Consider the following 17218-nt stretch of genomic DNA (forward strand, 5'->3'; position numbering starts at 1 on the left):
AAATGAGACCTTTTTGAAAAGGTGTTGAGAAGCCCTTTAATTTGACACCATTTTTGTTGCTGTGCGTTCATTTTTAGGGAATTTAGCTTTTTTGAGAAAACTGTTAAAGTGCATTTCAAGGTCAAATCTTGGAGCAACAAATTCGGGATTAGAGCAACTAATTAGCAACAAATTAGCAACAAATTATTGCATACTCAGTTTTTTTAAATGTTGAGTTTTTAATGGGTGTGGGTGCTATCTTGACGTCAAGATAGCACCCACACCTTCCACATCAATTTTGAGGGGGAAGGGGTGGAGCAACAAATTCGGGATTAGAGCAACTAATTAGCAACAAATTAGCAACAAATTATTGCATACTCAGATTTTGGAAATTTGGGGGTGTGGGTGCTATCTTGACGGACCTAAATAAATTCAATTTCAATATTACAGAAACAAAAATAAAAAAACACACTACTAGCACAAAACAAAACTAATACAAATACACCAAATATAAATAATATTGTAAATGTGGTTACTTAGTAACCAAAAGTCCTTTTCAGGGATTTTTCGGCCATCGAATACACAATCCTAAAACGATTGTGGCGCCACCCCTCAAACGATTGTGGCTCCACCCCTCAAACATAGCGGACGTTTTTTCCGGTGTCACTTCTATATATAATTATTCAATGATTATAGTATACTTAATTTGGCAATTCAGTTTCAATTTTCAAATAGAAAATCAAAAAATTCAATTTTAATATTTAGCGTAGAATTGTGTTTGTTGAGAAAAAAAGTATATGTGAAGCTTGTACCAAAATACTTAGTTATAATTTAAGAGAATTTGGCATCACTTACCGTTTGCGACGAAAATAAAATGCCTTTTATTTTTATTTTTAGAAAATAAGAAAAAATAAAATTCGTTCTTCGAAGGAAAAAATAACCCCTTTGGGTTTGCTGAAAATTTTAATCAACCTCCAAAAACAATATTTCAAATTATAAAATGCTCGACTGGGTCGCACGAACTTGGTCTTAGAATTTGGTAAATTTTGTGGGAAAAAAAAACTTTAAAAAAAAAAACAAAAATCTTTCTTCAAAGAAAAAATAAAATGCACGACTGGGGCCGCACGTACTTGCTCTTATGATAAAAGTAGCTTTTATGTCAAAGATTAAAAAAAAAAATATTTTGAATTAGTTAAAATTTGATTTTTTTAAGGAATTTCATAAGAAATGCAATCATACGAAATTATTTTTTTTTTAGTTTTTCTTACGCCATATTTTTGTTACTGGTGTTTTTTTGACAAAAACAAAAAACGCAATTAGCTACGCTACATATATTAAAATCACTTAAAGCATTATGTATGTCAAATTAAGTCTAGAAAATTGTAATAACTCATTAACGGTGTACGGGAAGAGCCGACATCAAAGATTAAAAAATAAATGTAAAGTCATATTTCCATTATCCGTATTTTTTGAGAAAAACGAAAAACTAAAAATGCAGTTACGTTAGATTTACGTATAACATTACTTGTGTAAAATTTAATCGAAATCGTTTGAGTCATTTACGAGAAAATTGCAATAACTAAATTAAGATGTAGGGGAAGAGCCGACATCCGCGATTTAAAAAAGAGTTAATGTCATATTTTCACTATCCGCATTTTTTGAGAAAAACTAAAAACGCAGTTATGTTAGAACTGCAAACAGCATTACGTATGTTAAATTTAATCAAAATCGTTAGAGCCGTTTTCGAGAAAGTTGCAATAACTCCAAAACTTTGTATGGGAGGTATACGTTTAAAGCGAGATATTAAAAAACAAAAAAAAACCAACCTTGGAAATTACAAAAAAATCATCTGTACCAAATTTCAAGAAAATCCCTCAACCCGTTTAGGCTGCAGCTTCATGTACAGCTTTTTGTGACGACGCACCGACGCACCGACGCACAGACCGACGGACGTCATGACGAAAACCACTTTTTCGGACTTCTCCATCATCGTAATGTTAGTTTTGATTAAAACCTCGAATTTTTTTTTTACACGAAACCAATACTTGCCCTATTGAGCAAGTAATAATATCTTAAGACTGGGTTCCCTTTTTCAGCGAAGTCAGATCACATGTAAAAGCATTTGTGTGTATTAGTGAATGTGTTTTGCTCTCTCGCCATCGAATTCTCTGGTTTTTTCCTCTCCAGGAAGTTGGTTTTCATTTTCATTCATGCAAACTGGTTGCATGAACAACTTTATTAACTTCTCATTAAAAAATACAAAAACATTTTAAAAAATAATCACGCTTTGCCCCATGACTAAAATGCTAAAAAAGTGCATTTTGACACCTTTCCTTCAAATTAACCGTTCAAACTAAATTTAAATTAAATTTTAGAAATTTTATTGGATTCTCCTAATTTCACTTTATTATTTTCTTTTTGTTTCATCTAAAAACACTAATAAACGGTAAAGTTATTCTAAGAAGAGTGAGTAAAAAAAACATGAAATTACAACAAATTACCGAAGCTTTTTTTCTAATAAAAAAAAAAAAAATCTGTTACACGTACTAGACCAGTGCCGATGCCTTCAAAAACATTAAAAAGTACAAAAAAATCATAGTAGGATGAAACCCATTGGAAAAGGAGGTGAATATGATGAAAATTAAAGGAAAAATAAATTACGGGCGAGCCGAGTTCGGGAAGTGGGTGGGCTGAGTTTTTAATGGTAAAAAATGGTATACCTTGATTTCCGGCAAAACTACTGCAAAACATACGTTTATTACCTTTTCAAAAAAGTACGTTTCATAAGATTATCTTATAAACTGCAAAAGTTATACAACAATTAGTCAACCATCTTCCATTAAATTGCTATGGAAACCCCCCCTTAAATGAATGAATTTGAGCTCCAAAAAATTTATGCAATTTAAATTCCTTATTAAGACCTAAAAAAAACTACATATTATTTTTATTTCCAGAAAAAGACGATAACGCTGAAGACGTGTACCGATACTTTCGAATGGCCGAAATCTTAAAATTAATTTTTTAAACTGACCCGCCTCGCAGTTTGTTCTGAATTTACATAATCCTTCCCCAAACAAGTACAAAGAATATACAAAAAGAATAAAGGTAATTGGACTTCCCGTTTGGTTTACTATATAAAATACTATATATAAAAGTATTATGTATAAAAATTTCGTTGAAATAAAAAATGAGGAAATTAAATACGGATCTATGAGGAGGTGCCGTTGATTTTTGAAAAATAAATCATCAAAAGATTGACCTAAATAAGGTTTTTTTTTAACAAATTCATAGCAGTCGCTTTTAAGAAAATTAAATTGTTCCAAAATTGGTACCGTAATTTTTGGTGCTAAGAAATTAATTCCAAAAACCCCTCTGTTAATGAAAAAATTCGCTTAGGCCATAGCACTTTATACAGACTCAGAAACAGACTGACTGACAGAGAGACAGATGGACTTGCAGGACCCACTTTTTTGAATTCTCTATCATCTCAATATCTTGTTTGATTGTTATTTCAACTGTTTTTACGAATGCATAATTTAATATACAGGGTATCCCAAAAATCATGGTCCGAACAAAATATGCTTAAAGCCCCACTAAAGAGCTCTCAGAATCTTGTAAGTTGCTCATCTCAAATCCTTACGGTTTTCGATAAAATAGAAATACCGGGGACCCATTTGTTTCGCATTGTTATTATTGTAATGTTATGTGTGCTTTGCTAAATCAAACTAATTTTTTTTTTTTACGAATTCAAAACCCCGTCAGAAATCTTCTTTCTTCTATGTTTCGTACTGAAAGTATGAGCTTTCGAGTGCTGTTTGGCGACAGAAGACAAAAAATAAAACCGTCTACAATTAACTTTTTCTTATCAACACAGGAAGATCTATCTTATGGCAACATTTTTATCCTATTGTCACATTTATTTTATTTATTTTCTTGTACGTGCGAGTACGAGTTAACTTGACAAAAATCGTCTATGAAAAAATCTTTTCACAATTTAAATTTATCACATATCGGCCATTCCAAAGTAACGGAAAAGACATATTGACCTTGTTTTCAGTCTATCTCATTGAAGAAGCAATTTTTTTTTCTTGAAACTTGGTAGGTGTTAAGGGCTCATGATAAAGTTGATGTTCTAGAAGTTTCACGAAAAACTAATTAAACGTAACCAAATTATTCACAGATAAAACGGTAACGGAGAAGACGCGTACAAGTCTCATCCGTTACCGTCTTTGTTTATTAATAATTTTGCTACCTTGACTTAGTTTTTCTTGAATCTTCTAGAACATCAACTATTTCATGATTCCTTAAGACCCACCAACTTTCAAGAAAAAATACTCTTTTTGGGGGAAGTTTAAACTTTTAATACTTTCCCATGTTTTTTTAGACCATAAGCTCATGAGGCTTGGTTCTTCTTAATCTCCGAACATGGTTTCTTATATTCAAGACGGACTCCATTTCAGAATTAGTATGACTTTGCAGTCTCTGGTTGTGCGATACAGCATAGTTTTTAACAACTTCTGTAACAATTTATATTTGTAAGTCACGATGTAATGTAGATCCTTATTTCTTATGTACCAAGGTGCATTAACTATTCCACGAAAGACTTTGTTTTGGAATTTTTGGATGATTTCGGTTTGTTTTCTTTGTACAGCCCCATAATTGGATTCCATAGGTCCAAACAGGCTTTAGTACTTGATTATACAGCATTATTTTGTTTTGGATTGATAAATCAGAGTTGTTACCAAGTAACCAGTACATTTTTCTATATTTCAAGTTTAGTTCTTCTCTTTTCTTTTTGATGTGCTCTTTCCACTTTAGCTTTGCATCCAAAGTCATTCCACGGTATTGAGCTGTATTGGCGTAAGGTACAGCTTGATTATTAATGAATATTGGAATACTGTTTATCTTTTTATTTGTAAAGTTTATATGTGAAGATTTTGTTTCATTGAGTTTGATACGCCATTTTTCGGTCCAAGCTCTCACTGTGTCGACGGCATTTTGTAGTTTTACTACTGCCTTAGAGACACATTTGTCGGGTACCCAAATTGCGGTATCATCTGCAAAAGTAGCCATTATGGTGTGATTAAAAATTCGGAAATCCCTTGTGTATAGTAAATACAGGGTAGGACCTAGGACACTTCCTTGTGGTACACCGGTTTCTATTTTCTTCAATTCCGAGTATTCTTGATCGTACCTTACTTTAAACAATCGGTCTGAGATGTACGATTTTAATATTTCATAGTACTGTCTGGGAAGATCCCTTTGCAGTTTGTACTTAAGTCCCTCATGCCAAACCTTGTCAAAAGCTTGAGCAACATCTAAGAAAATAGCTGAACATACTTGTTTTTCTTCTAATGCTTTTTCTATTACATCCGTTATTCTATGAACTTGATCTATCGTGGAATGTTTATTTCTAAAGCCAAACTGATGGTTTGGGATTATGATTTAGCTAAGTCTCTTTAGAAGCAGTTTTTCAAAAACTTTTGCCATAATTGACATAAGCGATATTGGTCTGTAAGACGTCACCTCTGTAGGTGGTTTACCTTGCTTTGGTATGACAATTACTTCAGCAATTTCCCAATGGTGTGGGACATACCGTTGCTTAAGGCATGCATTTATTATAAATATTGGAGTTTTATGAAGGCTTTCAATGGCATTTTTTTTTTCATAACCTGAGCAGTAATTAGATCGTAACCTGGTGATTTTTTATTTGATAGTTGATGTAAACGGTGCAGGGAACTAAGTCCACGGGAACTAAGTCCACTGAGGGACTTCGTTCTCATTGAGTGGGAACGAAATCCACTTTATTGAAGTGGTTTTCTTTCCCATTCAAGGTGAGATTGAATTCCACTCTCTAATGGGAACCTACAGCCCTATTTAAAAACTCATCATAGAGAGTACATAGCATTATGTACTCTTTATAATGTATTTAAACAAAAAATTGTGATTTATAATATTTATGCAACGTTTAATAAAGGTTGTATAAGCTAAACGAGTTTTTAGGTTGTTTAGAGCCTGAATAAGAATTTATTTTGCTTAAATGTCATTTGAACATCAAATAATTTTCAGAAAAAGAAAAAAATGTCAATATTTGTATATATTTTTGTTTTTTTCATTGAAGAATTTATTGTTTTGATTACATTTTCAATTAAATGAACAACTTGAAGTCAACTACATCAAAAAATAAGAAATTTGCAGATTTGTTCCTGGTATAATTTACGAGAAATTTTGGAGGCAGTGCTTATAAATTCATGTGGGTCTGTGTATTCATCTTTTTCTTATGTGTCTACATTTTCATACATGTGAACAATTTGTTATCAAATGAAATGTGTTTTTTTTAGAGATTTTCTTCTACATACATACAGGGTGTCCCAAAAGTAATGGATCAAACGAAATATGCTGATTGGGGAACTTAAGGGCTCTCAGAATTTGGTAACTTATTCATCCCAAATCCTTACGGTTTTCGATTTAATGCAATTCTTGTGCAATTTCGAAAAATTCCTACTTGGCAACAGTATTTTGCTTCCTGCGCCCATTATTGATTTTTGTTTTTTTAAATTCTTTTACGAAAACATTGCCAAATAATTAGGAACCATTAATTTATCAAAAAAATTTTCATTCCATACGCCATTTCGCTGCAAATTAACTAACAGTTTCAAGTTTTATAAAAAATCTATTTCTAACTTTTATTTGAAAGCAACACCGCACAAAAAATTTGTATGGTGTGAGAGTGGTTTATTATTTTAAAAAGTTGCCCTGTTATTGCAGTTTTCAAAAAAGTATAAATGTTTCCAAAGTTGAAGTTAGATCGCAAAATATTGCAATTTGAATTCAACAAAACCAGATTTTTCAGAGCAAAAGTTCAAACAAAAATAGACGCTTTTGTTCAAAGAGAAATAAACAAACAACCGTTCAAGAAAATTTGTTTATTCTTGTTTGTTTTTTGCTCTGAAAAACCCTGTTTTGTTGAATTCAAATTGTAATAATTTGCGATCTAGCTTCAACTTTGGAAACTTTTATACTTTTTTGAAAACTGCAATAACAGGGCAACTTTTTAAAATAATAAACCACTCTCACACCATACAAATTTTTTGTGCGGTGTTGCTTTCAAATAAAAGTTAGAAATAGATTTTTTATAAAACTTGAAACTGTTAGTTAATTTGCAGCGAAATGGCGTATGGAATGAAAATTTTTTTGATAAATTAATGGTTCCTAATTATTTGGCAATGTTTTCGTAAAAGAATTTAAAAAAACAAAAATCAATAATGGGCGCAGGAAGCAAAATACTGTTGCCAAGTAGGAATTTTTCGAAATTGCACAAGAATTGCATTAAATCGAAAACCGTAAGGATTTGGGATGAATAAGTTACCAAATTCTGAGAGCCCTTAAGTTCCCCAATCAGCATATTTCGTTTGATCCATTACTTTTGGGACACCCTGTATATGACATTGAGAACTTTGGTTCACGTTTTTGTTTATTTTTTTTTTTGTTCATTTTTTAATCAGATGAAATTATTTTATCGACAGATGGAGTTGTTTGTCGTACTAATTTTCCATTTTTAGTACTTTTTTGGACACAAACCTAGCATAACAATAATGGCTAGGAAAATGTTTAATAAATTGGAATTTATGTAACGTTGCATAAAGGCTACATAAAACTTTATGTATTGTATAACTATGCAGCCGTTTAGAGCTGTTTAGTGAAATCTAATAAATAAGGCTGCTAGTACACACTCAACAAAATTAAAAGAGAATTTAATAACGAAAAACGAAAGTAATCAAATAAGTGTTATTTTTCGTAAAAAAACGCGTAGGGGCATAAGTCCCGATTTTTTTCGGCATTTATGTCCTACTTTACTAGAATCCAATTCGGGACTTAGGTATGTCCCTCACTACTGAGACTTAAGTCCCAAAAAAAACAATTTCGGCACTCATTTCCCACATGTTAATGGTTAGTCGAAATAGCATCGTAACAAAATAAGATCATGGAAATGAAAGTCTTTTCGAAAATATTTTTGATATGTATTCTTTTTGAGTTGATAACAGGGTGAAGGGGAAAAACATTCGTGCGAATTTTTATTTTCACACCTCAAAATTGATTCTCCCCTGGGCAAAATTTTCTATCTACAAATTAAATAGATTCTCATATTAGCAAATGTTTTTCTGCTTCTCGTTTGCCAATTTATAACACTTCACTAACATTAGTCCAGTCAAGTTATACTTTTGCTGAGAATTAATTCGCAACTGCTATTCGTACCTAAAATATGAAAGTACACTAGTACAGGAACTAAACCCCCCATTTTCCTAACAAATGTCTGGACGACTTTGGCCGCCATTTTGTTTTGAACAGTTTTGCGACTATCGCTTGTAGTTCGGCTAGTTTTGGTGTTAGAGAAAAATGTTATGGGACAAACTTGTAGTAAATTTTATTTCCCACAAAATATATTTTATAACTTTTTACTCTAAAACCCACCATTTAGAAATTATAATGAATTTCGTAAAATGCTTTGCTCACTTTTTTTTTATATGCACCATAACTTTTTATTTTAAACTTTTATCAAAAAATTGTTGTTATAAAAATTGAAGAACTATTAATTAACTATGTTTTTCTCATATAAGGTTTTTTTGTCCGACGTACCGTTCCCTCACTAGAACGAAAAATCAATAAAAAAAATTAGAAAAAACAGGGTGAGGGGAGAGCACGATAACTATGGCGCTGAGATTTGATAACTGTATTTTGTAGAAGGGTTCAATACAAGTATTTTTTACTTTGGGAGGGGGGGTCTATCTAACCCCGTTTAGGCGGGAGGGGAAATTTTCTAAAAAACAACCTAATATTAAAAAAAAATATTAAAAAACAACGGCAACACTAAGAGTTATGAAGGATATTTTTTTCAAAAACCACAATTAAAGGATTTATTTTAATTTTTAAATAGTGTTATTAAAATTAATAGTTTTTGAAATAATCGATCTCAAAGTTAAAATTAGCGAAACAAATTTAAAAAAAAAAACACATTCAATACTATTTTTGTCATGACCATTAATTTCAATACAAAATTTACTATTAGGTACAATAAAACTACCTTGGCTGATTTTCTGTCAAACACTGAAAACCGTATATTTCATGACTTCTAGTTTTTGAGAAAATTAAAAAAAAATACTTTTTTATCAGATGTTCACTTATTTTTTTTTTTGCTATTTTGATAACTTTGGCCATCAACAAAAAAGTTGGTAATTTTCTGCTCCACTTAGGGTACGAAAAGTCGTCAGGTAGGCGCCAATGTCAGCAGTTTTTTAACTTAAAAGTACCTTACCTGCCCTGCTTTGCGGGTTCTCAGCATCTCTGTGGTGAGCGTAAAATGTTTTTTTTTTTTTAAGGCATAAAGCTCTCAACTAACTCTATATGTAATAAATACATAAGATCTTTTTTGTTTATGATATTGTTAGTACCAAAGTTATCAAAACAGCAAAAAAAAAATAAAAAATTGTTAATCTGTTTTTTTGTTTCATTTTTCAATTTTCTCAAAAACAAGAAGGCATAGAAAATCAGCGAAGGTAGTTTTATTGTAATAGTAAATTTGTATTGAAATTAATGGTCATGACAAAAATAGTATTGAATGTGTTTTTTTTTTTTAAATTTGTTTCGCTAATTTTAACTTTGAGATCGATTATTTCAAAAACTATTAATTTTAATAACACTATTTAAAAATTAAAATAAATCCTTTAATTGTGGTTTTTGAAAAAAATATCCTTCATAACTCTTAGTGTTGCCGTTGTTTTTTAATATTTTTTTTTTAATATTAGGTTGTTTTTTAGAAAATTTCCCCTCCCGCCTAAACGGGGTTAGATAGACCCCCCCTCCCAAAGTAAAAAATACTTGTATTGAACCCTTCTACAAAATACAGTTATCAAATCTCAGCGCCATAGTTATCGTGCTCTCAACTCACCCTGTTTTTTCTAATTTTTTTTATTGATTTTTTGTTCTAGTGAGGGAACGGTACGTCGGACAAAAAAACCTTATATGAGAAAAACATAGTTAATTAATAGTTCTTCAATTTTTATAACAACAATTTTTTGATAAAAGTTTAAAATAAAAAGTTATGGTGCATATAAAAAAAAAGTGAGCAAAGCATTTTACGAAATTCATTATAATTCCTAAATGGTGGGTTTTAGAGTAAAAAGTTATAAAATATATTTTGTGGGAAATAAAATTTAATACAAGTTTGTCCCATAACATTTTTCTCTAACACCAAAACTAGCCGAACTACAAGCGATAGTCGCAAAACTGTTCAAAACAAAATGGCGGCCAAAGTCGTCCAGACATTTGTTAGGAAAATGGGGGGTTTAGTTCCTGTACTAGTGTACTTTCATATTTTATGTACGAATTGCAGTTGCGAATTATTTCTCAGACCTCCATACAACCAAATATAATTTGACTGGACTACATACAAACATTTGCGTCTGCCTGGCGATCTAACATTACCTAAGCAGAAGAACGAACTTGCGTGAGCGGTCCACTTAGGATATTTAAAGTCGCCAATGTCGGCGTCTTTGTAACTAACTGAAACCTTGCCTGCCTCGCCTCACGGGTTCTATTTTTCAGTTCTTTAAATCCCTTTTAGGGTTCTCTGTCCCGCTCACGTAACTTCGTTGCTCCGCTAAAGGTATGTAAAGTCGTCAGGAAGGCGCCAATAACAACACTTTTTTAACTAAACTGTGCCTTGTCCGCGCGGATGTTAATTCCAAATTAAATGGAACTAACATCCAATTGGATTAGTTCCGTGGGTGTTACACTCCCTACTACCTAACAATTTTGCTTCAATAATGCTTTACAGAAGCAAAAATTGCATTTATGTAACCAAAATTGATTGTCGGGCTCTTTTCAGTTTCTTGAAAACTGGATTTCGAAATGAACTGCTGATTTTCCAGATTCTGTAAAAAGTCAAATTTAAAACTCGCGACTCTTTTTCTTCTTATTTAACTTCTTCTTGGTGAAATGGGAATTAAGTTAACATTCAGAGGGAACGAACACCACACGTTTTTTTCCGGAATTAGATTCCCACCTAGCATGGGAACTTACTCCACTTTACTAAAGTGGGTTTCGTTCCCACTGAGTGGGAACTAACTACCTCAGTGGACTTAGTTCCCCGCACCGATGTAAACACATACTTTTTATTTCTTTAAGTCTTACAATTGGTATTTCACTTTCATCTATCTTATCAACAAACTGTAAGCTATTTTCAGCCTCGTTTGTTGGGTATGGCTTAAAAACATTCGCAAGATGTTTAGCGAAAAGGTTAGCTTTTTCTTTCGGGTTACCGATCCATTTCCCATCTTGAGATTTCAAGGACGAGTTTTGTAACTGCGGTCTTTTCAGGCGCTTGGCTGCTTTCCGTAGCGAAAAATCGGTTAAAGCATCAGTCGTTAAATTCTTTAGGAATGTACTGAGTGAATCATTTTTGAATTTATAAATTTGTTTTTTTAAGATTGTTGCTTATACGGTTAAACGTTGTTTTATCATCTGGAAATCTAGTATTTTGCCATTTTCTTCGAGCTCTTCTTTTCTCTATTATCAACTCTCTTATCTCTAAAGGATATTATATTTTAATTTGTCTTCTATTAGAGTGTTAAACTGACTATTAAATTGGTAATTGGTATCGTGAAATATGTAGAATTTAGTTAAATATTAAAGTGAGCTTTAAATTTGACCATTAGTTGGGCCGTATGAGTTTCAAAGCATCTAGCGTGAACCATACATAGACATAACATTGGCCATACTACATTGTATTTCCTATTCTACTTGAGAAATATCTCATTTGCGTGTCAGACCACATTCACAGAATTCGGTTAGCTAGAAGAGTATTAAATCAATATCTTCATATGATATTGATATATTTACAGGTGAAATCAATATCATCAAATGTTCTTACATTTCTTCACACCTCCAGAAAAATAATTAAAAAAGAAAAGAAATTCAACAAACAGAAGCTCAAATGATCTTAATTATCTAATTCGTTTATTTAAGTTTGTCGGTAAATAAAAGAGAATTGTAAAAAAGAAGTAGTTTTTTTTTGTTTTTTTTGGAATCATATTAACCAGAGCATCCACGACACCCGCAATGCACACATTCGACCACACGTCCTTCTTCCAACTTTGATTTCGGCACTCTGCAAATGCAATTTGTACCGAAATTTGTATCTCTCGTTTGAATGCAACGCAGGCAACAAAGATTTTCATATCCAGACTTTTTCCATTTGGCAATTAAATTGGGATCTGCAATTTTTTCTTTCAAACAATAGTCGTAGAGTTCCCGACTGATGGCTTTTCGACGATAGAAGAGATCATAAATGTACCTGGACTTTTGATGATGGATTTTGAAAATTGGCCACAACGATTCATTGATACGTTTACCTTCATGTGGTTCAGTTTCAGCTGGAGTCGAAAAATATTATAATATTCTTTAATTAATTGAAATGTTAAAATAAAAGCAACACTTTACCTTCTCGCATTTTTTGTTCCAATTCTTCTAAGGTTGGTTCAATTAATTCCCATCCATCTGGAGGTGCTTTTCTGCTACGCTTTACTTTAGGCATTTTTTATTTTGATTTCGTTTTATTCGAAAATAATAAAATTAAGTTAAAAATTTAAGATTTTAGAAGAAATTTACTTTTTTTTAACAAACAAACGACCATCGACTTCAAGGTAGCTGAATGACAGGTGACAGGTGTCATATTTGATAGTTGCCATTGTTAATTAATTTAGTTATGGTAAATTCACAATGGGTGCTGAATATGATTAACAGTTTAAGGCAGTTATTACACTATTAAAGATTTGAAGGTATGCATGTGACGGCACTAGTTGTCAAAGTTAAAACTAAACTTGAAAAAGTAAAAACAGTTCCGTAGTTTCCAGTATTGTTAAATAATTTTTCTTTGTTATATATATATATTGGGCACATACAAAAATGGCAAAAATAAATAAAATGGATCGTGCTTCAGAGCAGATCACAAATTCGAAAGTTTTTACTATGCGAAAACTTTACAACATAATCATAAAATCATAAATATAGGTGCTCTTAGGGCTAGTTCAACAAATATTTATTCCGTGGTTCAGCTACTTTTATCTTCTGAACTCGGAGGTGAAATTGATTTTTAGCTTTGGTTCTAGGTTCATATAGGTTGAAATAGCTAAATCCATCCTTGAACCAAAGTTGAATCACAGCTAATCCGCCGAAAACGGAAAGTTAAATTAATGATCCGAGGCTGAACCACGTTTGAACGTTTGAACTTCGAAACAGCTTGTATAGCTCTTTAATACATGTCTTATCGAAATTAAAAAAAAAAAACAACTACAAAAACAAAAAAGAATTCTTTTTTAGCAGGTTTTAAATCATAAATTTTATCTTTTGACCTGATATAATATCTGCGTTCCTTTGGAAATATTTATCTACTTTTTAGTACTTAATAGCCTGTTTTCACTACACCCCAAATGAGGTAATTTAGCAAATTAGCAAAAAAGTGTTTTCACTACAAATTATCTCATTTGGACTGACAAGAAGTGTCAACACTAAAATTTGAATTTGACGTGTCAGGCATATATTGACGATTGACACATTTAAATGTTTAATTATTCAAAGAATTAATAAAATGGAATAATCCAAAGAGGTTCTGGATAAAGGTTTGTACTTTCTCTAATAACTATATAAAATATGTTTATCATTTATATGCATATAAACTTCCAGCCTTTTCTTCTTCATTATTCTGACTTTCTGAGCATTTGCAATCTCGCTGTCGAAGGGAAAGAGAAATCATTACCTACCCAACATTTGGTAATTGTGGCATTATACCGTTTACCCAACCTCGGACATGATTATGGAGCAGGTTGCTGCAGATCCTCTTGCAAAGGTGAATTTGGAATGGAAAATATGTAAGACTCAGTCTAATCTTTGTCTTACTATTCAGCTCGTGACAGCATTAACCAACATCAAACCAGAAAACAAAATGATGCCGTCCCGCTGCTCCAAAACTTTGGCAAAGATCATCAATGCCAGTCAGGACAGACTTTCCTTGGTTATTGGGCTCGATTCCCGCAAGACCAGAAAACACTTTTAAACTTTGAATGCTCCTCTTTTAATGAATAAAAACAAAAACAATTTTTTCGTATTTTTTTTACGTATAATTAACTTTTTCTCTTTTGGACAAAAAACTATTCAACTAAGTTCCAAATCTTAATGTTTCTATCGTCACTACACGACAGCAATTGGCTAGCTACTGAAGGATTCCATTTCAGATACGCTTTGTTCACAGCAGTGACCAGCAAAAATGTTGGTCGTTCTTTGATGAACCTTCGTCTTCCTTGAAAATGTAGATGTAATCATCCACACGCCTTTGCTTCCCCGGTCTGATGGCACCAACTTATGTCATAAACTGCTCGTGTGTGTTCCCCAGAAATGGTGCACACGGTTTCGTTGTCAGGTGTATGGACGTCCTTCGTTGGCAGGCAGGTATGCCAGCCAGATCTGGATGGTTTTGTCATCGGAGTAGGAAGTCAGTCGTATACCGAGAGATATAGAAAAGAGTGTTATTCGTAGCCTTCAAACAAAAGTTGAGCATTTCTTGTTTCATCCTGTAAATTAATATATAAAAAGGATAAATATTAGGTATATTGAGAGAGAAAATTTGCATTTATATTCTTACATCAATTTTTGCTTAGGTTGAATCATTTGCCAAACCACAGTTTTCTTCAATTTCTTCAAAAAATTGCCGAATATTGAGGAATTTGAGGTTCATTTGGTGGCACTACGATCTGGCATAGTTATTTCGGAATTATAAGGTTTATTTTTAATTTTTGTTTACCGACGCGACACCATATATACACAATTTAATTTTACCGCTGTGCTATGTTTTTTTTTTTTTATTTTTTTAGTTTGACGTTTTGTAAGAATTCATTATTGTGGCCTATTCACAATGAAATTTTATGAGCGTTCAGGCGATTTGACTTAATTTCCTACCTAATTTCGTCGAAATGAGATGATAATTATCTCATTTCAAATTTGAAATTTGTATGGGAAATTATCTCATTTCGAACCTCATTTGGCAAATTTGATCGAAATCATCTCATTTGCTCTAGTGAAAACAGGCTATAAAGCTGCTTTGAACTACTTTTTCAGTATAGCAAAGTAGATCAAAGTAGTTTTAAGTACTAAAAAGTAGATAAATATTTCCAAAGGAACGCAGCTTATATATAACATTCCATTAGTATTTAGTATATCTATTAATAATAATTTGAAAAGTATATCATTTTTTACCACACCCAGGAATCGAATTTCGTATCTGCTTGGTAGTAGTCCATCACTCTACCCACTCGGCCATCCTAGTATATTCATTAATGAAATAAAAAACTTAATCAGTTCAAATAGCAGAAATGTCAATGAAAAAAATGTCCGAGCTAAATTATTCAATTTCAAAACCAAAAAGTGTCCGAGCTAGATTTTTCAATATCAAAACCAAAAATCAAATAAAAACTTGGTAATTTCTGTAGCCTCTATAAATTCACTAAGCAAGCTTATCCGAAAAACAAGCTTTCTTCGTTTAAGTTTCTTTAACAGTATTTAAACAACTTATTAGAAGCTATTAAACAAGTCCGAGCTTCTATAAGCGATTAAATTCTGAAGGCTTGGCCACACCGGAGGGTATGCGGTATAGCGGCAACGATATTTGTACTAAAAAAATTCCACACCTGAACGTCGATGTGTCAGTTTGGAATTTTTTTCATACAAGTACCCTCACCGCTACCCGTACCGCTACCGCATACCCTCCAGTGTGGCCAAGCCTTGAAGCAAGCTCAATACAAGCTGTATACAAAGCAGAACCTGTGAGATCTCAATTTATAGAAGCTGTTGTGCTAGTTGGGTACTAAATTTTAAAGGCTTGGCCACACCGGAGGGTATGCGGTATAGCGGTAACGATATTTGTACTAAAAAAATTCCACACCTGAACGTTGATGTGTCAGTTTGGAATTTTTTTTCATACAAGTACCCTCACCGCTACCCGTACCGCTACCGCATACCCTCCAGTGTGGCCAAGCCTTAAGGCTTGGCCACACCGAAGGGTACATACGGTAGCGGTACGGGTAATTGTATGAAAAAAATTCCACATCTGAACGTTGATGTGTCAGTTTTGAATTTTTTTCATACAAGTACCCGTACCGCTACCGCATGTACCCTTCGGTGTGGCCAAGCCTTTAAAAGAAGCTGAAATGTAGATTTTGTAATACCTTAACCGAAGCTGAACTACAATGACCTAAAAAGTGAAAAAGGGCCTGTGTTGTGCACAATCACGTTCCAATTTACATTTCATAGGAACAAACGTCAAAAAGAGGAAAATCCTCACCCCTCTTCCCAACTAACATTTCAGCTTCGGTTAAGGTATTACAAAAGCTACATTTCAGCTTCTTTTAAACTTTAGTAAGGTTGTTGGGCATGGAAAAAGGAGAACGTTATACAAGTTTGACCCTCTATAAGGATTTTAAACGAAGCTTTATCGAAGCTCTACCGAAGCTTTGAGATTTGACAGATAGCTTCGGAAGAGCTTGTATAGCTCTTTAATACATGTCTTATCGAAATTTAAAAAAAACAACTACAAAAACAAAAAAGAATTCTTTTTTAACTGGTTTTTATTTGATTTTAAATCATGAATTTTATCTTTTGACCTGAAATTATGTATATTATTCCATTAGTTTTTAGTATGTCTATTGATAATAATTTTAAAAGTATATAATTTTTTACCACACCTAGGAATCGAACTTCGTACCTACTTGGTGGCAGTCCGCCACTCAACCCACTCGGCCATCCTAGTATATTCATTAATAAAATCAAAAACTTAACCAGTTCAAATAGCAGAAATGTCAAAAAAAAATGTATGAGCTAAATTATTCAATGTCAAAACCAAAAAGTGTACGAGCTAGATTATTCAATATCAAAACCAAAAATCAAATACTAACTTGGTAATTTCTGTAAAGCTTCTATAAATTCATTAAACAGGCTTTTCCGAAAACAATCTTTTTTCGTTTAAGTTTCTTTAACAGTATTTAAACAACTTATTAGAAGTTGTTAAACAAGTTCGAACTTCTATAAGCAATTAAATTCTGAAGCAAGCTCAATTCAAGCTGTATAAAAAGTAGTACCTGCGAGATCTCAATTTATAGAAGCTGTTGTGCTAGTTGGGTTGCCTACAACCTGA

At 32.5% G+C, this 17218-nt stretch overlaps 1 protein-coding gene and 1 long non-coding RNA gene across 2 annotated transcripts; one reads left to right on the forward strand and one right to left on the reverse strand.

The window, feature by feature from the left end:
* Positions 1–11997: 11997 nt before the first annotated feature.
* Positions 11998–12710, reverse strand: LOC129910524 (protein BUD31 homolog). Its single transcript, XM_055987942.1, has 2 exons — positions 12478–12710; positions 11998–12410 (listed from the first exon to the last, which is right to left on the reverse strand). Exons 1-2 carry the CDS (start codon positions 12569–12571, stop codon positions 12070–12072), a joined length of 435 nt encoding a protein of 144 aa, XP_055843917.1. The 5' UTR covers positions 12572–12710; the 3' UTR covers positions 11998–12069.
* An 816-nt stretch (positions 12711–13526) lies between these two features.
* Positions 13527–14140, forward strand: LOC129910930 (uncharacterized). Its single transcript, XR_008771562.1, has 3 exons — positions 13527–13655; positions 13720–13882; positions 13940–14140. It is a non-coding gene; the product is annotated as an uncharacterized LOC129910930 (long non-coding RNA).
* Positions 14141–17218: the final 3078 nt, after the last annotated feature.

This window comes from Episyrphus balteatus, chromosome 2 (genome assembly GCF_945859705.1).
Source record: "Episyrphus balteatus chromosome 2, idEpiBalt1.1, whole genome shotgun sequence".
Taxonomy (NCBI): Eukaryota; Metazoa; Arthropoda; class Insecta; order Diptera; family Syrphidae; genus Episyrphus; species Episyrphus balteatus.

Excerpts from the sequence above, each read along its gene's own strand:
- LOC129910524 (XM_055987942.1), bottom strand. The coding sequence starts at position 12,571 with ATGCCTAAAGTAAAGCGTAGCAGAAAAGCACCTCCAGATGGATGGGAA. Across the intron at positions 12,411-12,477 it reads GGAACAAAAAATGCGAGAAG|CTGAAACTGAACCACATGAA; the intron begins GTAAAGTGTTGC and ends TTTCGACTCCAG.